We start from the raw sequence: 16,130 nt of genomic DNA, 5'->3' as shown, positions 1-16,130 counted from the left end.
CCCCTCAAATACCCCTCAAATACCCCTCAAACACCCCTCAATCACCCCTCAAATACCCCTCAAATACCCCTCAAATACCCCTCAAATACCCCTCAAATACCCCTCAAATACCCCTCAAACACCCCTCAAATACCCCTCAAATACCCCTCAAACACCCCTCAAATACCCCTCAAATGCCCCTCAAATACCCCTCAAATACCCCTCAATCACCCCTCAAATACCACTCAAATACCCCTCAAATACCCCTCAATCACCCCTCAAACACCCCTCAATCACCCCTCAAATACCCCTCAAATACCCCTCAAATACCCCTCAATCACCCCTCAATCACCCCTCAAATACCACTCAAATACCCCTCAAATACCCCTCAATCACCCCTCAAACACCCCTCAATCACCCCTCAAATACCCCTCAAATACCCCTCAAACACCCCTCAATCACCCCTCAAATACCCCTCAAATACCCCTCAAATACCCCTCAAATACCCCTCAAATACCCCTCAAACACCCCTCAAATACCCCTCAAATACCCCTCAAATACCCCTCAAATACCCCTCAAACACCCCTCAATCACCCCTCAAATACCCCTCAAATACCCCTCAAATACCCCTCAAATACCCCTCAAATACCCCTCAAATACCCCTCAAACACCCCTCAAATACCCCTCAAATACCCCTCAAACACCCCTCAAATACCCCTCAAATGCCCCTCAAATACCCCTCAAATACCCCTCAAATACCCCTCAAATACCCCTCAAATACCACTCAAATACCCCTCAAATACCCCTCAATCACCCCTCAAACACCCCTCAATCACCCCTCAAATACCCCTCAAACACCCCTCAAATACCACTCAAATACCCCTCAAATACCCCTCAATCACCCCTCAAACACCCCTCAATCACCCCTCAAATACCCCTCAAACACCCCTCAAATACCACTCAAATACCCCTCAAATACCCCTCAAACACCACTAAAATACCGCTCAAATACCGCGTAAATACCACCATGCGTGTATCACCGTGTCTCACCGTGTCTCTCTCACTCTGTCTCACCGTGTCTCTCTCCCCCGCGTCTCTCTCACCATGCGTGTATCATTTTGTCTTACCGTGTCTCAACGTGTCTCACCGTGTCTCTGTCTCACCGTGTCTCACTGTGTCTCACCGTGTCTCTCTCTCCCGTGTCTCTTTCACCATGCGTGTATCACCGTGTCTCACCGTGTCTCTGTCTCACCGTGTCTCACCGTGTCTCACCGTGTCTCACCGTGTCTCTCTCACCGTGCGTGTATCACCGTGTCTCACCGTGTCTCTGTCTCACCGTGTCTCACCGTGTCTCTCTCCCCCGTGTCTCTCTCACCATGCGTGTATCATTTTGTCTCACCGTGTCTCAACGTGTCTCACCGTGTCTCTCTCACCGTGCGTGTATCACCGTGTCTCCCCGTGTCTCTGTCTCCCCGTGTCTCACCGTGTCTCACCGTGTCTCACCGTGTTTCCCCGTGTCTCTGTCTCACCGTGTCTCACCGTGTCTCACCGTGTCTCACCATGTCTCACCGTGCGTGTATCACCGTGTCTCTGTCTCTCTCCGTGTCTCTCTCACCGTGTCTCTCTCTCCCCGTGTCTCACCGTGCGTGTCTCATCGTGTCTCCCCGTGTCTCTCTCACCGTGTCTCCCCGTGTCTCACCGTGTCTCTCTCACCGTGTCTCTCACACCGTGTCTCTCTCTCTCACCGTGTCTCTCACCGTGTCTCTCTCTCCGTGTCTCTCTCCCCGTGTCTCTCTCCCTCTCACCCCGTGTCTCTCTCTCACCCCGTGTCTCTCTCACCGTGTCTCTCTCACCGTGTCTCTCTCCCTCTCACCCCGTGTCTCTCTCCCTCTCTCCCCGTGTCTCTCTCACCGTGTCTCTCTCACCGTGTCTCTCTCACCGTGTCTCTCTCTCACCGTGTCTCTCTCACCGTGTCTCTCACCGTGTCTCTCTCTCCCCGTGTCTCTCACCGTGTCTCTCTCTCCCCGTGTCTCTCACCGTGTCTCTCTCTCACCGTGTCTCTCTCTGTCTCTCTCTCTCTCACCGTGTCTCTCTCTCTCTCACCGTGCGTCTCTCACCGTTGCGTCTCTCTCCGTGTCTCTCTCCCCCCGTGCCTCACCGTGTCTCACCGTGTCTCTGTGTCTCTGCGTGTCTCTGTGTAGATCTCGTGTCTGCTGGGCCAGATCGACTTGGAGGGTCGTCGACCTCCGCTGATGCCCTCGGGACGCTCCGTGCCGAGCTTCTCGCCCTACGAGCCCACGGCACGAGCCGGGGGCTTCGTGGCCTCGCGGTTCCTCACCGGGATAGAGCCACCGGTACACTCACATAGACACACACACACACACACAGACACACACACAGACACACACAGACACACACACAGGGCACGAGCCGGGGGCTTCGTGGCCTCGCGGTTCCTCACCGGGATAGAGCCACCGGTACACTCACATAGACACACACACACACACACAGACACACACACAGACACACACAGACACACACACACGGCACGAGCCGGGGGCTTCGTGGCCTCGCGGTTCCTCACCGGGATAGAGCCACCGGTACACTCACATAGACACACAGACACACACACAGACACACACACAGACACACACACGGCACGAGCCGGGGGCTTCGTGGCCTCGCGGTTCCTCACCGGGATAGAGCCACCGGTACACTCACATAGACACACAGACACACACACAGACACACAGACACAGAAGACAGACACACACAGACACACACACACACACGGCACGAGCCGGGGGGCTTCGTGGCCTCGCGGTTCCTCACCGGGATAGAGCCACCGGTACACACACATAGACACACAGACACACACACACAGACACACACAGACACACACACAGACACACACAGACACACACACAGACACACAGACACACACACACGGCACGAGCCGGGGGCTTCGTGGCTTCACGGTTCCTCACCGGCATAGAGCCACCGGTACACTCACATAGACACACAGACACACACACACATAGACAGGCACACACACAGACACACACAGTGTGACACACACACACAGACACACACACACACACAGGCACACACACACACACACAGACACACACAGTGTACACACACACACAGACACACACACACAGACACACACAGTGTACACACACACAGACACACAGACACACACACAGACACACACACAGACACACACACACACAGACACACACACATAGACACACACACACACAGGACACACACAGTGTACACACACACAGACACACAGACACACACTCAGACACACACACATAGACACACACACACAGTGTGACACACACACATAGACACACACACACAGTGTGACACACACACATAGACACACACACACAGTGTGACACACACACATAGACACACACACACAGACACAGAAACACACGCACACACACACACATAGACACACACACATAGACACACACACACACACACATAGACACACACGGCACGCGCCGGGGGCTTCGTGGCCTCGTGGTTTCTCACCGGCCTAGAGCCACCGGTACACTGTGTGTGTGTGTCACTGTGTGTGTGTGTGTCACTGTGTGTGTGTCACTGTGTGTGTGTGTGTCACGTGTGTGTGTGTGTCACTGTGTGTGTGTCACTGTGTGTGTGTGTGTGTGTCACGTGTGTGTGTGTGTCACTGTGTGTGTGTCACTGTGTGTGTGTGTGTCACTGTGTGTGTGTCACTGTGTGTGTGTCACTGTGTGTGTGTGTCACTGTGTGTGTGTCACTGTGTGTGTGTGTCACTGTGTGTGTGTGTGTCACTGTGTGTGTGTGTCACTGTGTGTGTGTCACTGTGTGTGTGTGTCACTGTGTGTGTGTGTCACTGTGTGTGTGTGTGTCACTGTGTGTGTGTCACTGTGTGTGTGTCACTGTGTGTGTGTGTGTCACTGTGTGTGTGTGTCACTGTGTGTGTGTATCTCACTGTGTGTGTGTGTCACTGTGTGTGTGTGTCACTGTGTGTGTGTGTCACTGTGTGTGTGTCACTGTGTGTGTATCTCACTGTGTGTGTGTGTCACTGTGTGTGTGTCACTGTGTGTGTGTCACTGTGTGTGTGTGTGTGTCACTGTGTGTGTGTGTCACTGTGTGTGTGTATCTCACTGTGTGTGTGTGTCACTGTGTGTGTGTGTCACTGTGTGTGTGTGTGTGTGTGTGTCACTGTGTGTGTGTCACTGTGTGTGTGTATCTCACTGTGTGTGTGTGTCACTGTGTGTGTGTCACTGTGTGTGTGTCACTGTGTGTGTGTATCTCACTGTGTGTGTGTGTCACTGTGTGTGTGTGTGTCACTGTGTGTGTGTCACTGTGTGTGTGTGTCACTGTGTGTGTGTGTGTGTCACTGTGTGTGTGTCACTGTGTGTGTGTATCTCACTGTGTGTGTGTGTCACTGTGTGTGTGTCACTGTGTGTGTGTCACTGTGTGTGTGTATCTCACTGTGTGTGTGTGTCACTGTGTGTGTGTGTGTCACTGTGTGTGTGTCACTGTGTGTGTGTGTCACTGTGTGTGTGTGTGTCACTGTGTGTGTGTGTCACTGTGTGTGTGTGTGTCACGTGTGTGTCACTGTGTGTGTGTGTGTCACTGTGTGTGTGTGTCACTGTGTGTGTGTCACTGTGTGTGTGTGTGTCACTGTGTGTGTGTGTCACTGTGTGTGTGTGTCACTGTGTGTGTGTGTGTCACTGTGTGTGTGTCACTGTGTGTGTGTGTGTGTCACTGTGTGTGTGTGTGTGTCACTGTGTGTGTGTGTGTCACTGTGTGTGTGTGTCACTGTGTGTGTGTGTGTGTCACTGTGTGTGTGTGTCACTGTGTGTGTCACTGTGTGTGTGTGTCACTGTGTGTGTCACTGTGTGTGTGTGTCACGTGTGTGTGTCACTGTGTGTGTGTGTCACTGTGTGTGTGTGTCACTGTGTGTGTGTGTCACTGTGTGTGTGTCACTGTGTGTGTGTCACTGTGTATGTGTGTCACTGTGTGTGTGTCACTGTGTGTGTGTCACTGTGTGTGTGTCACTGTGTGTGTGTCACTGTGTGTGTGTCACTGTGTGTGTGTCACTGTGTGTGTGTCACTGTGTGTGTGTCACTGTGTGTGTGTGTCACTGTGTGTGTGTCACTGTGTGTGTGTCACTGTGTGTGTGTCACTGTGTGTGTGTCACTGTGTGTGTGTGTCACTGTGTGTGTGTGTCACTGTGTGTGTGTCACTGTGTGTGTGTGTGTGTCACTGTGTGTGTGTGTGTCACTGTGTGTGTGTCACTGTGTGTGTGTGTCACTGTGTGTGTGTGTCACTGTGTGTGTGTCACTGTGTGTGTGTGTGTGTCACTGTGTGTGTGTGTGTCACTGTGTGTGTGTCACTGTGTGTGTGTGTCACTGTGTGTGTGTCACGTGTGTGTGTCACTGTGTGTGTCACTGTGTGTGTGTCACTGTGTGTGTGTCACTGTGTGTGTGTCACTGTGTGTGTGTGTGTGTCACTGTGTGTGTGTGTGTCACTGTGTGTGTGTGTGTCACTGTGTGTGTGTCACTGTGTGTGTGTCACTGTGTGTGTGTCACTGTGTGTGTGTGTGTGTCACTGTGTGTGTGTGTGTCACTGTGTGTGTGTCACTGTGTGTGTGTGTCACTGTGTGTGTGTCACTGTGTGTGTGTCACTGTGTGTGTGTCACTGTGTGTGTGTCACTGTGTGTGTGTCACTGTGTGTGTCACTGTGTGTGTGTGTCACTGTGTGTGTGTGTGTGTGTGTCACTGTGTGTGTGTCACTGTGTGTGTGTCACTGTGTGTGTGTCACTGTGTGTGTGTGTCACTGTGTGTGTGTCACTGTGTGTGTGTCACTGTGTGTGTGTCACTGTGTGTGTCACTGTGTGTGTGTCACTGTGTGTGTCACTGTGTGTGTCACTGTGTGTGTGTCACTGTGTGTGTGTCACTGTGTGTGTCACTGTGTGTGTGTCACTGTGTGTGTGTCACTGTGTGTGTGTGTCACTGTGTGTGTGTGTCACTGTGTGTGTGTCACTGTGTGTGTGTCACGTGTGTGTGTCACTGTGTGTGTGTCACTGTGTGTGTGTCACTGTGTGTGTGTCACTGTGTGTGTGTGTGTCACTGTGTGTGTGTCACTGTGTGTGTGTGTGTCACTGTGTGTGTGTGTGTCACTGTGTGTGTGTGTCACTGTGTGTGTGTGTCACTGTGTGTGTGTCACTGTGTGTGTGACACTGTGTGTGTGTCACTGTGTGTGTGTGTCACTGTGTGTGTGTCACTGTGTGTGTGTCACTGTGTGTGTGTCACTGTGTGTGTCACTGTGTGTGTCACTGTGTGTGTGTCACTGTGTGTGTCACTGTGTGTGTCACTGTGTGTGTGTCACTGTGTGTGTGTCACTGTGTGTGTGTGTCACTGTGTGTGTGTGTCACTGTGTGTGTGTGTGTCACTGTGTGTGTGTCACTGTGTGTGTGTTACTGTGTGTGTGTGTGTCACTGTGTGTGTGTGTCACTGTGTGTGTCACTGTGTGTGTCACTGTGTGTGTGTCACTGTGTGTGTGTCACTGTGTGTGTGTGTCACTGTGTGTGTGTGTCACTGTGTGTGTGTGTGTCACTGTGTGTGTGTGTCACTGTGTGTGTCACTGTGTGTGTGTCACTGTGTGTGTGTGTGTCACTGTGTGTGTGTCACAGTGTGTGTCACGTGTGTGTGTGTGTCACTGTGTGTGTGTGTGCCACTGTGTGTGTCACTGTGTGTGTGTCACTGTGTGTGTGTGTCACTGTGTGTGTCACTGTGTGTGTGTGTCACTGTGTGTGTGTGTGTGTGTGTCACTGTGTGTGTGTGTCACTGTGTGTGTGTGTCACTGTGTGTGTGTGTCACTGTGTGTGTGTCACTGTGTGTGTGTGTGTGTCACTGTGTGTGTCACTGTGTGTGTGTGTCACTGTGTGTGTGTGTCACTGTGTGTGTCACTGTGTTTGTGTCACTGTGTGTGTGTGTCACTGTGTGTGTGTCACTGTGTGTACTACACTGTGTGTGTGTCACTGTGTGTGTCACTGTGTGTGTGTGTCACTGTGTGTGTGTCACTGTTTGTGTGTGTGTCACTGTGTGTGTGTCACTGTGTGTGTGTGTGTGTGTCACTGTGTGTGTGTGTGTCACTGTGTGTGTGTGTGTGTCACTGTGTGTGTGTGTGTGTCACTGTGTGTGTGTGTGTGTCACTGTGTGTCACTGTGTGTGTGTGTGTCACTGTGTGTGTGTCACTGTGTGTGTGTGTCACTGTGTGTGTGTCACTGTGTGTGTCACTGTGTGTGTGTGTGTCACTGTGTGTGTCACTGTGTGTGTGTGTCACTGTGTGTGTGTGTGTGTCACTGTGTGTGTGTGTGTGTGTGTCACTGTGTGTCACTGTGTGTGTGTGTGTCACTGTGTGTGTGTCACTGTGTGTGTGTGTCACTGTGTGTGTGTCACTGTGTGTGTCACTGTGTGTGTGTGTGTCACTGTGTGTGTCACTGTGTGTGTGTGTCACTGTGTGTGTGTGTCACGTGTGTGTCACGTGTGTGTGTCACTGTGTGTGTCACGTGTGTGTGTGTCACATGGTGTGTGTCACGTGTGTGTCACGTGTGTGTCACATGGTGTGTGTCACGTGTGTGTCACGTGTGTGTCACGTGTGTGTCACGTGTGCAGGAATACTTCTTCCACTGCATGGCTGTGTGTGTGTGTGTGTCACGTGTGTGTGTGTGTGTGTGACATGGTGTGTGTGTGTGTGTGTGACATGGTGTGTGTGTGTGTGTCACATGGTGTGTGTGTGTGCGTCACGTGTGCGTCACGTGTGTGTCACGTGTGCAGGAATACTTCTTCCACTGCATGGCTGGCCGCGAGGGGCTGGTGGACACGGCAGTGAAGACCTCCAGGTCTGGGTACCTGCAGAGGTGGGTGGGTGGTGGGTGGGTGGTGGGGGGTGGTGGGGGGTGGTGGGGGGTGGTGGGGGGTGGTGGGTGGGTGGTGGGGGGTGGTGGGGGGTGGTGGGGGGTGGTGGGTGGGTGGTGGGGGGTGGTGGGGGGTGGTGGGGGGTGGTGGGGGGTGGTGGGGGGTGGTGGGGGGTGGTGGGGGGTGGTGGGGGGTGGTGGGGGGTGGTGGGGGGTGGGTGAGTGAGTGGGTGAGTGGGTGGGTGAGTGGGTGGGTGGGGGGGTGGGTGGTGGGGGGTGGTGGGGGGTGGTGGGGGGGTGGTGGGGGGGTGGTGGGGGGTGGGTGAGTGAGTGGGTGGGGGGGTGGGTGGTGGGGGGTGGTGGGGGGTGGTGGTGGGGGGTGGTGGTGGGGGGTGGTGGTGGGGGGTGGTGGTGGGGGGTGGTGGTGGGGGGTGGTGGTGGGGGGGTGGTGGTGGGGGGTGGTGGTGGGGGGTGGGTGAGTGACTGACTCACTGACTCACTGAGTGACTGACTCACTGAGTGACTGACTCACGTGACTGACTGACTCACTGAGTGACTGACTAACTGAGTGACTGACTCACTGAGTGACTGACTCACTGAGTGACTGACTCACTGAGTGACTGACTCACTGAGTGACTGACTAACTGAGTGACTGACTTACTGAGTGACTGACTCACTGAGTGACTGACTCACTGAGTGACTGACTCACTGAGTGACTGACTCACTGACTGAGTGACTGACTGACTGACTCACTGACTGAGTGACTGACTCACTGAGTGACTGACTCACTGAGTGACTGACTCACTGACTGAGTGACTGACTGACTGACTCACTGACTGAGTGACTGACTCACTGACTGAGTGACTGACTGAGTGACTGAGTGACCGACTCACTGACTGACTCACTGACTGAGTGACTGACTGAGTGACTGACTGACTGACTGACCGACTCGCTCACTGACTCACTGAGTGACTGACTCACTGACTGAGTGACTCACTGAGTGACTGACTGACTGAGTGACGGACTCACTGACTGAGTGACTGACTGACTGAGTGGGTGAGTGAGTGGCTGAGTGAGTGAGTGGCTGAGTGAGTGAGTGGCTGAGTGACTGACTCACTGAGTGACTGACTCACTGAGTGACTGACTCACTGACTGAGTGACTCACTGAGTGACTGACTCACTGACTGAGTGACTGACTGACTGACTGACTCACTGACTGAGTGACTGACTCACTGACTGAGTGACTGACTGAGTGACTGAGTGACCGACTCACTGACTGACTCACTGACTGAGTGACTGACTGACTGACTGACTGACCGACTCGCTCACTGACTCACTGAGTGACTGACTCACTGACTGAGTGACTCACTGAGTGACTGACTCACTGACTGAGTGACTGACTGACTGAGTGACTGACTCACTGACTGAGTGACTGACTGACTGAGTGAGTGACTGAGTGGGTGAGTGAGTGGCTGAGTGAGTGAGTGGCTGAGTGACTGACTCACTGAGTGACTGACTCACTGAGTGACTGACTCACTGAGTGACTGACTCACTGAGTGACTGACTCACTCACTGACTGAGTCACTGACTGAGTGAGTGAGTGACTGACTGACTCACTGACTGACTCACTCACTGAGTGACTGACTCACTGACTGACTGAGTGAGTGAGTGGCTGAGTGACTCACTGACTGAGTGAGTGAGTGGCTGAGTGGGTGAGTGGCTGAGTGAGTGAGTGACTGACTGACTGACTGAGTGACTGACTCACTGACTGAGTGACTGACTGACTGAGTGGGTGAGTGAGTGGCTGAGTGAGTGAGTGGCTGAGTGAGTGAGTGGCTGAGTGACTGACTCACTGAGTGACTGACTCACTGACTGAGTGACTCACTGAGTGACTGACTCACTGACTGAGTGACTGACTGACTGACTCACTGACTGAGTGACTGACTCACTGACTGAGTGACTGACTGAGTGACTGAGTGACCGACTCACTGACTGACTCACTGACTGAGTGACTGACTGACTGACTGACCGACTCGCTCACTGACTCACTGAGTGACTGACTCACTGACTGACTGAGTGAGTGAGTGGCTGAGTGACTCACTGACTGAGTGAGTGAGTGGCTGAGTGGGTGAGTGGCTGAGTGAGTGACTGACTGACTGACTGAGTGACTGACTCACTGACTGACTGAGTGACTGACTGACTGAGTGACTGAGTGGCTGAGTGACTCACTGACTGAGTGACTCACTCCCTCCCACGTCAGGTGCCTGATCAAGCACCTGGAGGGACTGGTGGTGCAGTACGACCTCACGTGACTGACTCACTGACTGACTGAGTGACTGACTCACTGACTGACTGAGTGACTGACTCACTGAGTGAGTGACTGACCGACTCGCTCACTGACTGAGTGAGTGACTGAGTGAGTGACTGAGTGGGTGACTGACTCACTGACTGACTGAGTGAGTGAGTGAGTGGCTGAGTGAGTGAGTGGCTGAGTAACTGACTCACTCACGTGACTCACTCACTCACTGACTCACTCACTGAGTGACTCACTCACTGAGTGACTGACTCACTCACTGACTGACTCACTCACTGACTGACTCACTCACTGACTGAGTAACTGACTGAGTGAGTGAGTGAGTGACTGACTGACTCCCTGACTGACTCCCTGACTGACTCCCTGACTGACTCACTGACTGACTCACTGACTGACTCACTGACTGACTCACTGACTGACTCACTGACTGAGTGACTGACTGACTCACTGACTGACTGACTAACTGAGTGACTGACTCACTGATTGAGTGACTGACTGAGTGACTGACTGACCGACTCGCTCGCTGACTAACTGAGTGAGTGACTGAGTGGGTGAGTGAGTGGCTGAGTGAGTGAGTGACTGACTCACTGACTGAGTGACTCACTCACTAACTGACTGACTGACTCACTGACTGACTCACTCACTCCCACGTCAGGTGCCTGATCAAGCACCTGGAGGGGTTGGTGGTGCAGTACGACCTCACGTGACTGACTGACTCACTGAGTGACTGACTCACTGAGTGACTGACTCACTGAGTGACTGACTCATTGACTGACTGACTCACTGACTGACTCACTGACTGACTAACTGAGTGACTGACTCACTGACTGAGTGACTGACTGACCGACTCGCTCGCTGACTAACTGAGTGAGTGACTGAGTGGGTGAGTGAGTGGCTGAGTGAGTGAGTGACTGACTCACTGACTGAGTGACTCACTCACTAACTGACTGACTGACTGACTCACTGACTGACTCACTCCCTCCCACGTCAGGTGCCTGATCAAGCACCTCGAGGGGCTGGTGGTGCAGTACGACCTCACGTGACTCACTCACTCACTGACTGAGTGACTGACTCACTGACTCACTGACTGACTCACTGACTGAGTGAGTGGCTGAGTGGGTGAGTGGCTGAGTGAGTGGCTGAGTGAGTGACTGACTGACTGACTGACTGAGTGACTGACTCACTGACTGACTCACTCCCTCCCACGCCAGGTGCCTGATCAAGCACCTCGAGGGACTGGTGGTGCAGTACGACCTCACGTGACTCACTCACTCACTGACTCACTCACTGAGTGACTGACTCACTGACTGACTCACTCACTGACTGAGTCACTCACTGACTGACTCACTCACTGACTGAGTCACTCACTGACTGAGTCACTGACTGAGTGAGTGAGTGACTGACTGACTGACTGACTCACTGACTGAGTCACTCACTGACTGAGTCACTCACTGACTGACTCACTCACTGACTGACTCACTCACTGACTGAGTCACTGACTGAGTGAGTGACTGACTGACTGACTGACTCACTGACTGACTGACTGACTCACTGACTGACTCACTCCCTCCCACGCCAGGTGCCTGATCAAGCACCTGGAGGGACTGGTGGTGCAGTACGACCTCACGTGACTCACTCACTCACTGACTCACTCACTGAGTGACTGACTCACTGACTGACTCACTCACTCACTGACTCACTCACTGAGTGACTGACTCACTGACTGACTCACTCACTCACTGACTCACTCACTGAGTGACTGACTCACTGAGTGACTGACTCACTGACTGACTCACTCACTCCCACGTCAGGTGCCTGATCAAGCACCTGGAGGGGCTGGTGGTGCAGTACGACCTCACGTGACTCACTCACTCACTGACTCACTCACTGAGTGACTGACTCACTGACTGACTCACTCACTGACTGAGTCACTTACTGACTGACTCACTCACTGACTGAGTCACTGACTGAGTGAGTGAGTGACTGACTGACTGACTGACTGAGTGACTGACTCACTGACTGACTCACTCCCTCCCACGCCAGGTGCCTGATCAAGCACCTCGAGGGACTGGTGGTGCAGTACGACCTCACGTGACTCACTCACTCACTGACTCACTCACTGAGTGACTGACTCACTGACTGACTCACTCACTCACTGACTCACTCACTGAGTGACTGACTCACTGACTGACTCACTCACTCACTGACTCACTCACTGAGTGACTGACTCACTGAGTGACTGACTCACTGACTGACTCACTCACTCCCACGTCAGGTGCCTGATCAAGCACCTGGAGGGGCTGGTGGTGCAGTACGACCTCACGTGACTCACTCACTCACTGACTCACTCACTGAGTGACTGACTCACTGACTGACTCACTCACTGACTGAGTCACTTACTGACTGACTCACTCACTGACTGAGTCACTGACTGAGTGAGTGAGTGACTGACTGACTGACTGACTGAGTGACTGACTCACTGACTGACTCACTCCCTCCCACGCCAGGTGCCTGATCAAGCACCTCGAGGGACTGGTGGTGCAGTACGACCTCACGTGACTCACTCACTCACTGACTCACTCACTGACTGAGTCACTCACTGACTGACTCACTCACTGACTGAGTCACTCACTGACTGACTCACTCACTGACTGAGTCACTGACTGAGTGAGTGAGTGACTGACTGACTCACTGACTGACTCACTCACTGAGTGACTGACTCACTGACTGACTGAGTGAGTGAGTGGCTGAGTGACTCACTGACTGAGTGAGTGAGTGGCTGAGTGAGTGGCTGAGTGACTGACTGAGTGACTGACTCACTGACTGACTGAGTGACTGACTGACTGAGTGGCTGAGTGACTCACTGACTGACTGACACACTCACTGACTCACTGACTGACTCACTCCCTCCCACGTCAGGTGCCTGATCAAGCACCTCGAGGGGCTGGTGGTGCAGTACGACCTCACGGTGCGTGACAGTGATGGCAGCGTGGTGCAGTTCCTCTACGGGGAGGATGGACAGGACATCTCGCGCTCACAGTTTCTTCGCAAGGCCCAGTTCCCATTCCTCGCACGCAACCACGGAGTGAGACTCACCACACGCACTCACCTACTCGCTCACCTACTCGCTCACTCGCTCAGCCGCTCGCTCACTCAGCCACTCACTCACCCACTCACTCACTCAGCCACTCACTCACTCACTCACCCACTCACTCACTCAGCCACTGGTGCAGTTCCTCTACGGGGAGGATGGACAGGACATCTCACGCTCACAGTTTCTTCGCAAGGCCCAGTTCCCATTCCTCGCACGCAACCACGGAGTGAGACTCACCACACGCACTCACCTACTCGCTCACCTACTCGCTCACTCGCTCACCGAATCGCTCGCTCACTCATTCACTCGCTCACTCAGCCACTCGCTCACTCACTCAGCCACTCACTCACTCGCTCAGCCACTCACTCGCTCTCTCACCTACTCACTCAGCCACTCACTCAGCCACTCACTCAGCCACTCACTCAGCCACTCACTCGCTCACTCACCCACTCACTCAGCCACTCACTCAGCCACTCACTCAGCCACTCACTCACCCACTCACTCACTCACTCGCTCGCTCAGCCACTCACTCGCTCAGCCACTCACTCACTCAGCCACTCACTCACTCACTCAGCCACTCACTCACTCACTCAGCTACTCACTCACTCAGCCACTCACTCACTCAGCCACTCACTCACTCACTCAGCCACTCACTCACTCACTCAGCTACTCACTCACTCGCTCAGCCACTCACTCACTCAGCCACTCACTCACTCACTCAGCCACTCACTCACTCAGCCACTCACTCACTCAGCCACTCACTCACTCACTCAGCCACTCACTCCCTCGCTCAGCCACTCACTCACTCAGCCACTCACTCACTCAGCCACTCACTCACTCAGCCACTCACTCACTCGCTCACTCACTCACTCAGCCACTCACTCACTCACTCAGCTACTCACTCACTCGCTCAGCCACTCACTCACTCAGCCACTCACTCACTCACTCAGCCACTCACTCACTCAGCCACTCACTCACTCACTCAGCCACTCACTCACTCACTCAGCCACTCACTCCCTCGCTCAGCCACTCACTCACTCAGCCACTCACTCACTCAGCCACTCACTCACTCAGCCACTCACTCAGCCACTCACTCACTCACTCAGCCACTCACTCACTCGCTCAGCCACTCACTCACTCAGCCACTCACTCACTCAGCCACTCACTCACTCACTCAGCCACTCACTCACTCGCTCACTCACTCACTCAGCCACTCACTCAGCCACTCACTCAGCCACTCACTCACCCACTGTGTCTCTGTGTGTCTCTCTGTGCGTCTCTGTGTGTCTCTCTGCGTGTCTGTGTGTCTCTGCGTGTCTCCGTGTCTCTCTCTGTCCCTCCCCCCCCTCCCCCCCCCCCTCGCTCCGCAGGTCGTCGGCCATTCGTGCGGCCTGCGCGAGGCCCTGGCACGCACCGACGCGGACTCCAGCGAACGCCTCTGGAGAGCCATGGCCAAGTGGAGGAGACGCTTTGACCGCAGCCTACGCAAGGCCTCGTTGCCGGGGGCGACGACGGGAGCGTTGCCGGGGGCGACGACGGGAGCGTTGCCGGGGGCGACGGCTGGGGCGTTGCCGGGGGCGACGCAGGATGGAGGTCGACGCGGTCCGTTCCTGCTGTTCTGTCGGACGATGTGCGACTCCGTGCGGGAGGAGATGGAGGCACGGGGAGGTGGAGGTGGTGGAAAGGAAGGGAGAGACGCCCTTGCTGTTGAGGTGAGTGGTGGAGGTGGTGGTGGTGGTGGTGGTTGAGGTGGTGGTGGTGGTTGAGGTGGTGGTGGTGGAGGTGGTGGTGGTGGTGGTGGAGGTGGTGGAGGAGATGGAGGCACGGGGAGGTGGAGGTGGTGGAAAGGAAGGGAGAGACGCCCTTGCTGTTGAGGTGAGTGGTGGTGGTGGTGGTGGAGGTGGTTGAGGTGGAGGTGGTGGTGGTGGTTGAGGTGGTGGTGGTTGAGGTGGTTGAGGTGGTGGTGGAGGTTGAGGTGGTGGTGGTGGAGGTGGTGGTGGTGGTGGAGGCACGGGGAGGTGGAGGTGGTGGAAAGGAAGGGAGAGACGCCCTTGCTGTTGAGGTGAGTGGTGGAGGTGGTGGTGGAGGTGGTTGAGGTGGAAGTGGTGGTGGTGGTTGAGGTGGTGGTGGTGGTGGAGGTGGTGGAGGAGATGGAGGTTGAGGTGGTGGTGGAGGTGGTGGTGGTGGTGGTTGAGGTGGTTGAGGTGGTGGTGGAGGTTGAGGTGGTGGTGGTGGTGGTGGTGGTTGAGGTGGTGGTGGTGGAGGTGGTGGTGGTGGTGGAGGCACGGGGAGGTGGAGGTGGTGGTGGAGGTTGAGGTGGTGGTGGTGGTGGTGGTGGTGGTGGAGGCACGGGGAGGTGGAGGTGGTGGAAAGGAAGGGAGAGACGCCCTTGCTGTTGAGGTGAGTGGTGGTGGTGGTGGTGGTGGTTGAGGTGGTGGTGGTGGTGGTGGAGGTTGAGGTGGTGGTGGTGGTGGTGGTTGAGGTGGTGGTTGAGGTGGTGGTGGTGGTTGAGGTGGTGGTGGTGGTGGTGGAGGTTGAGGTGGTGGTGGTGGTTGAGGTGGTGGTGGAGGTGGTGGAGGTTGAGGTGGTGGTGGTGGAGGTTGAGGTGGTGGTGGTGGAGGTTGAGGTGGTGGTGGAGGTGGTGGAGGTTGAGGTGGTGGTTGAGGTGGTGGTGGTGGTTGAGGTGGTGGTGGTGGTGGTGGAGGTTGAGGTGGTGGTGGTGGTTGAGGTGGTGGTGGAGGTGGTGGAGGTTGAGGTGGTGGTGGTGGAGGTTGAGGTGGTGGTGGTGGAGGTTGAGGTGGTGGTGGAGG

The 16,130-nt window shown here is 54.7% G+C and overlaps 1 protein-coding gene across 1 annotated transcript; it reads left to right on the top strand.

Moving 5' to 3' along the window:
• Window positions 1-2,639: 2,639 nt before the first annotated feature.
• Window positions 2,640-15,032, top strand: LOC144954322 (DNA-directed RNA polymerase I subunit RPA1-like; the record flags this gene model as incomplete). Its single annotated transcript, XM_078884842.1, has 5 exons — window positions 2,640-2,690; window positions 7,833-7,915; window positions 13,146-13,311; window positions 13,448-13,546; window positions 14,691-15,032. Coding segments are annotated over exons 2-5 (672 nt in total), but the record flags the coding sequence as incomplete, so codon positions are not given.
• Between the last annotated feature and the right edge of the window lie 1,098 nt (window positions 15,033-16,130).

The sequence above is a fragment of the Lampetra fluviatilis genome, unplaced genomic scaffold (genome assembly GCF_964198595.1).
Source record: "Lampetra fluviatilis unplaced genomic scaffold, kcLamFluv1.1 SCAFFOLD_1337, whole genome shotgun sequence".
NCBI classification, from domain to species: Eukaryota; Metazoa; Chordata; class Hyperoartia; order Petromyzontiformes; family Petromyzontidae; genus Lampetra; species Lampetra fluviatilis.
The sequence above is the reverse complement of the archived record's forward strand: the minus strand, read 5'-3'. Positions and strand labels throughout refer to the sequence as shown.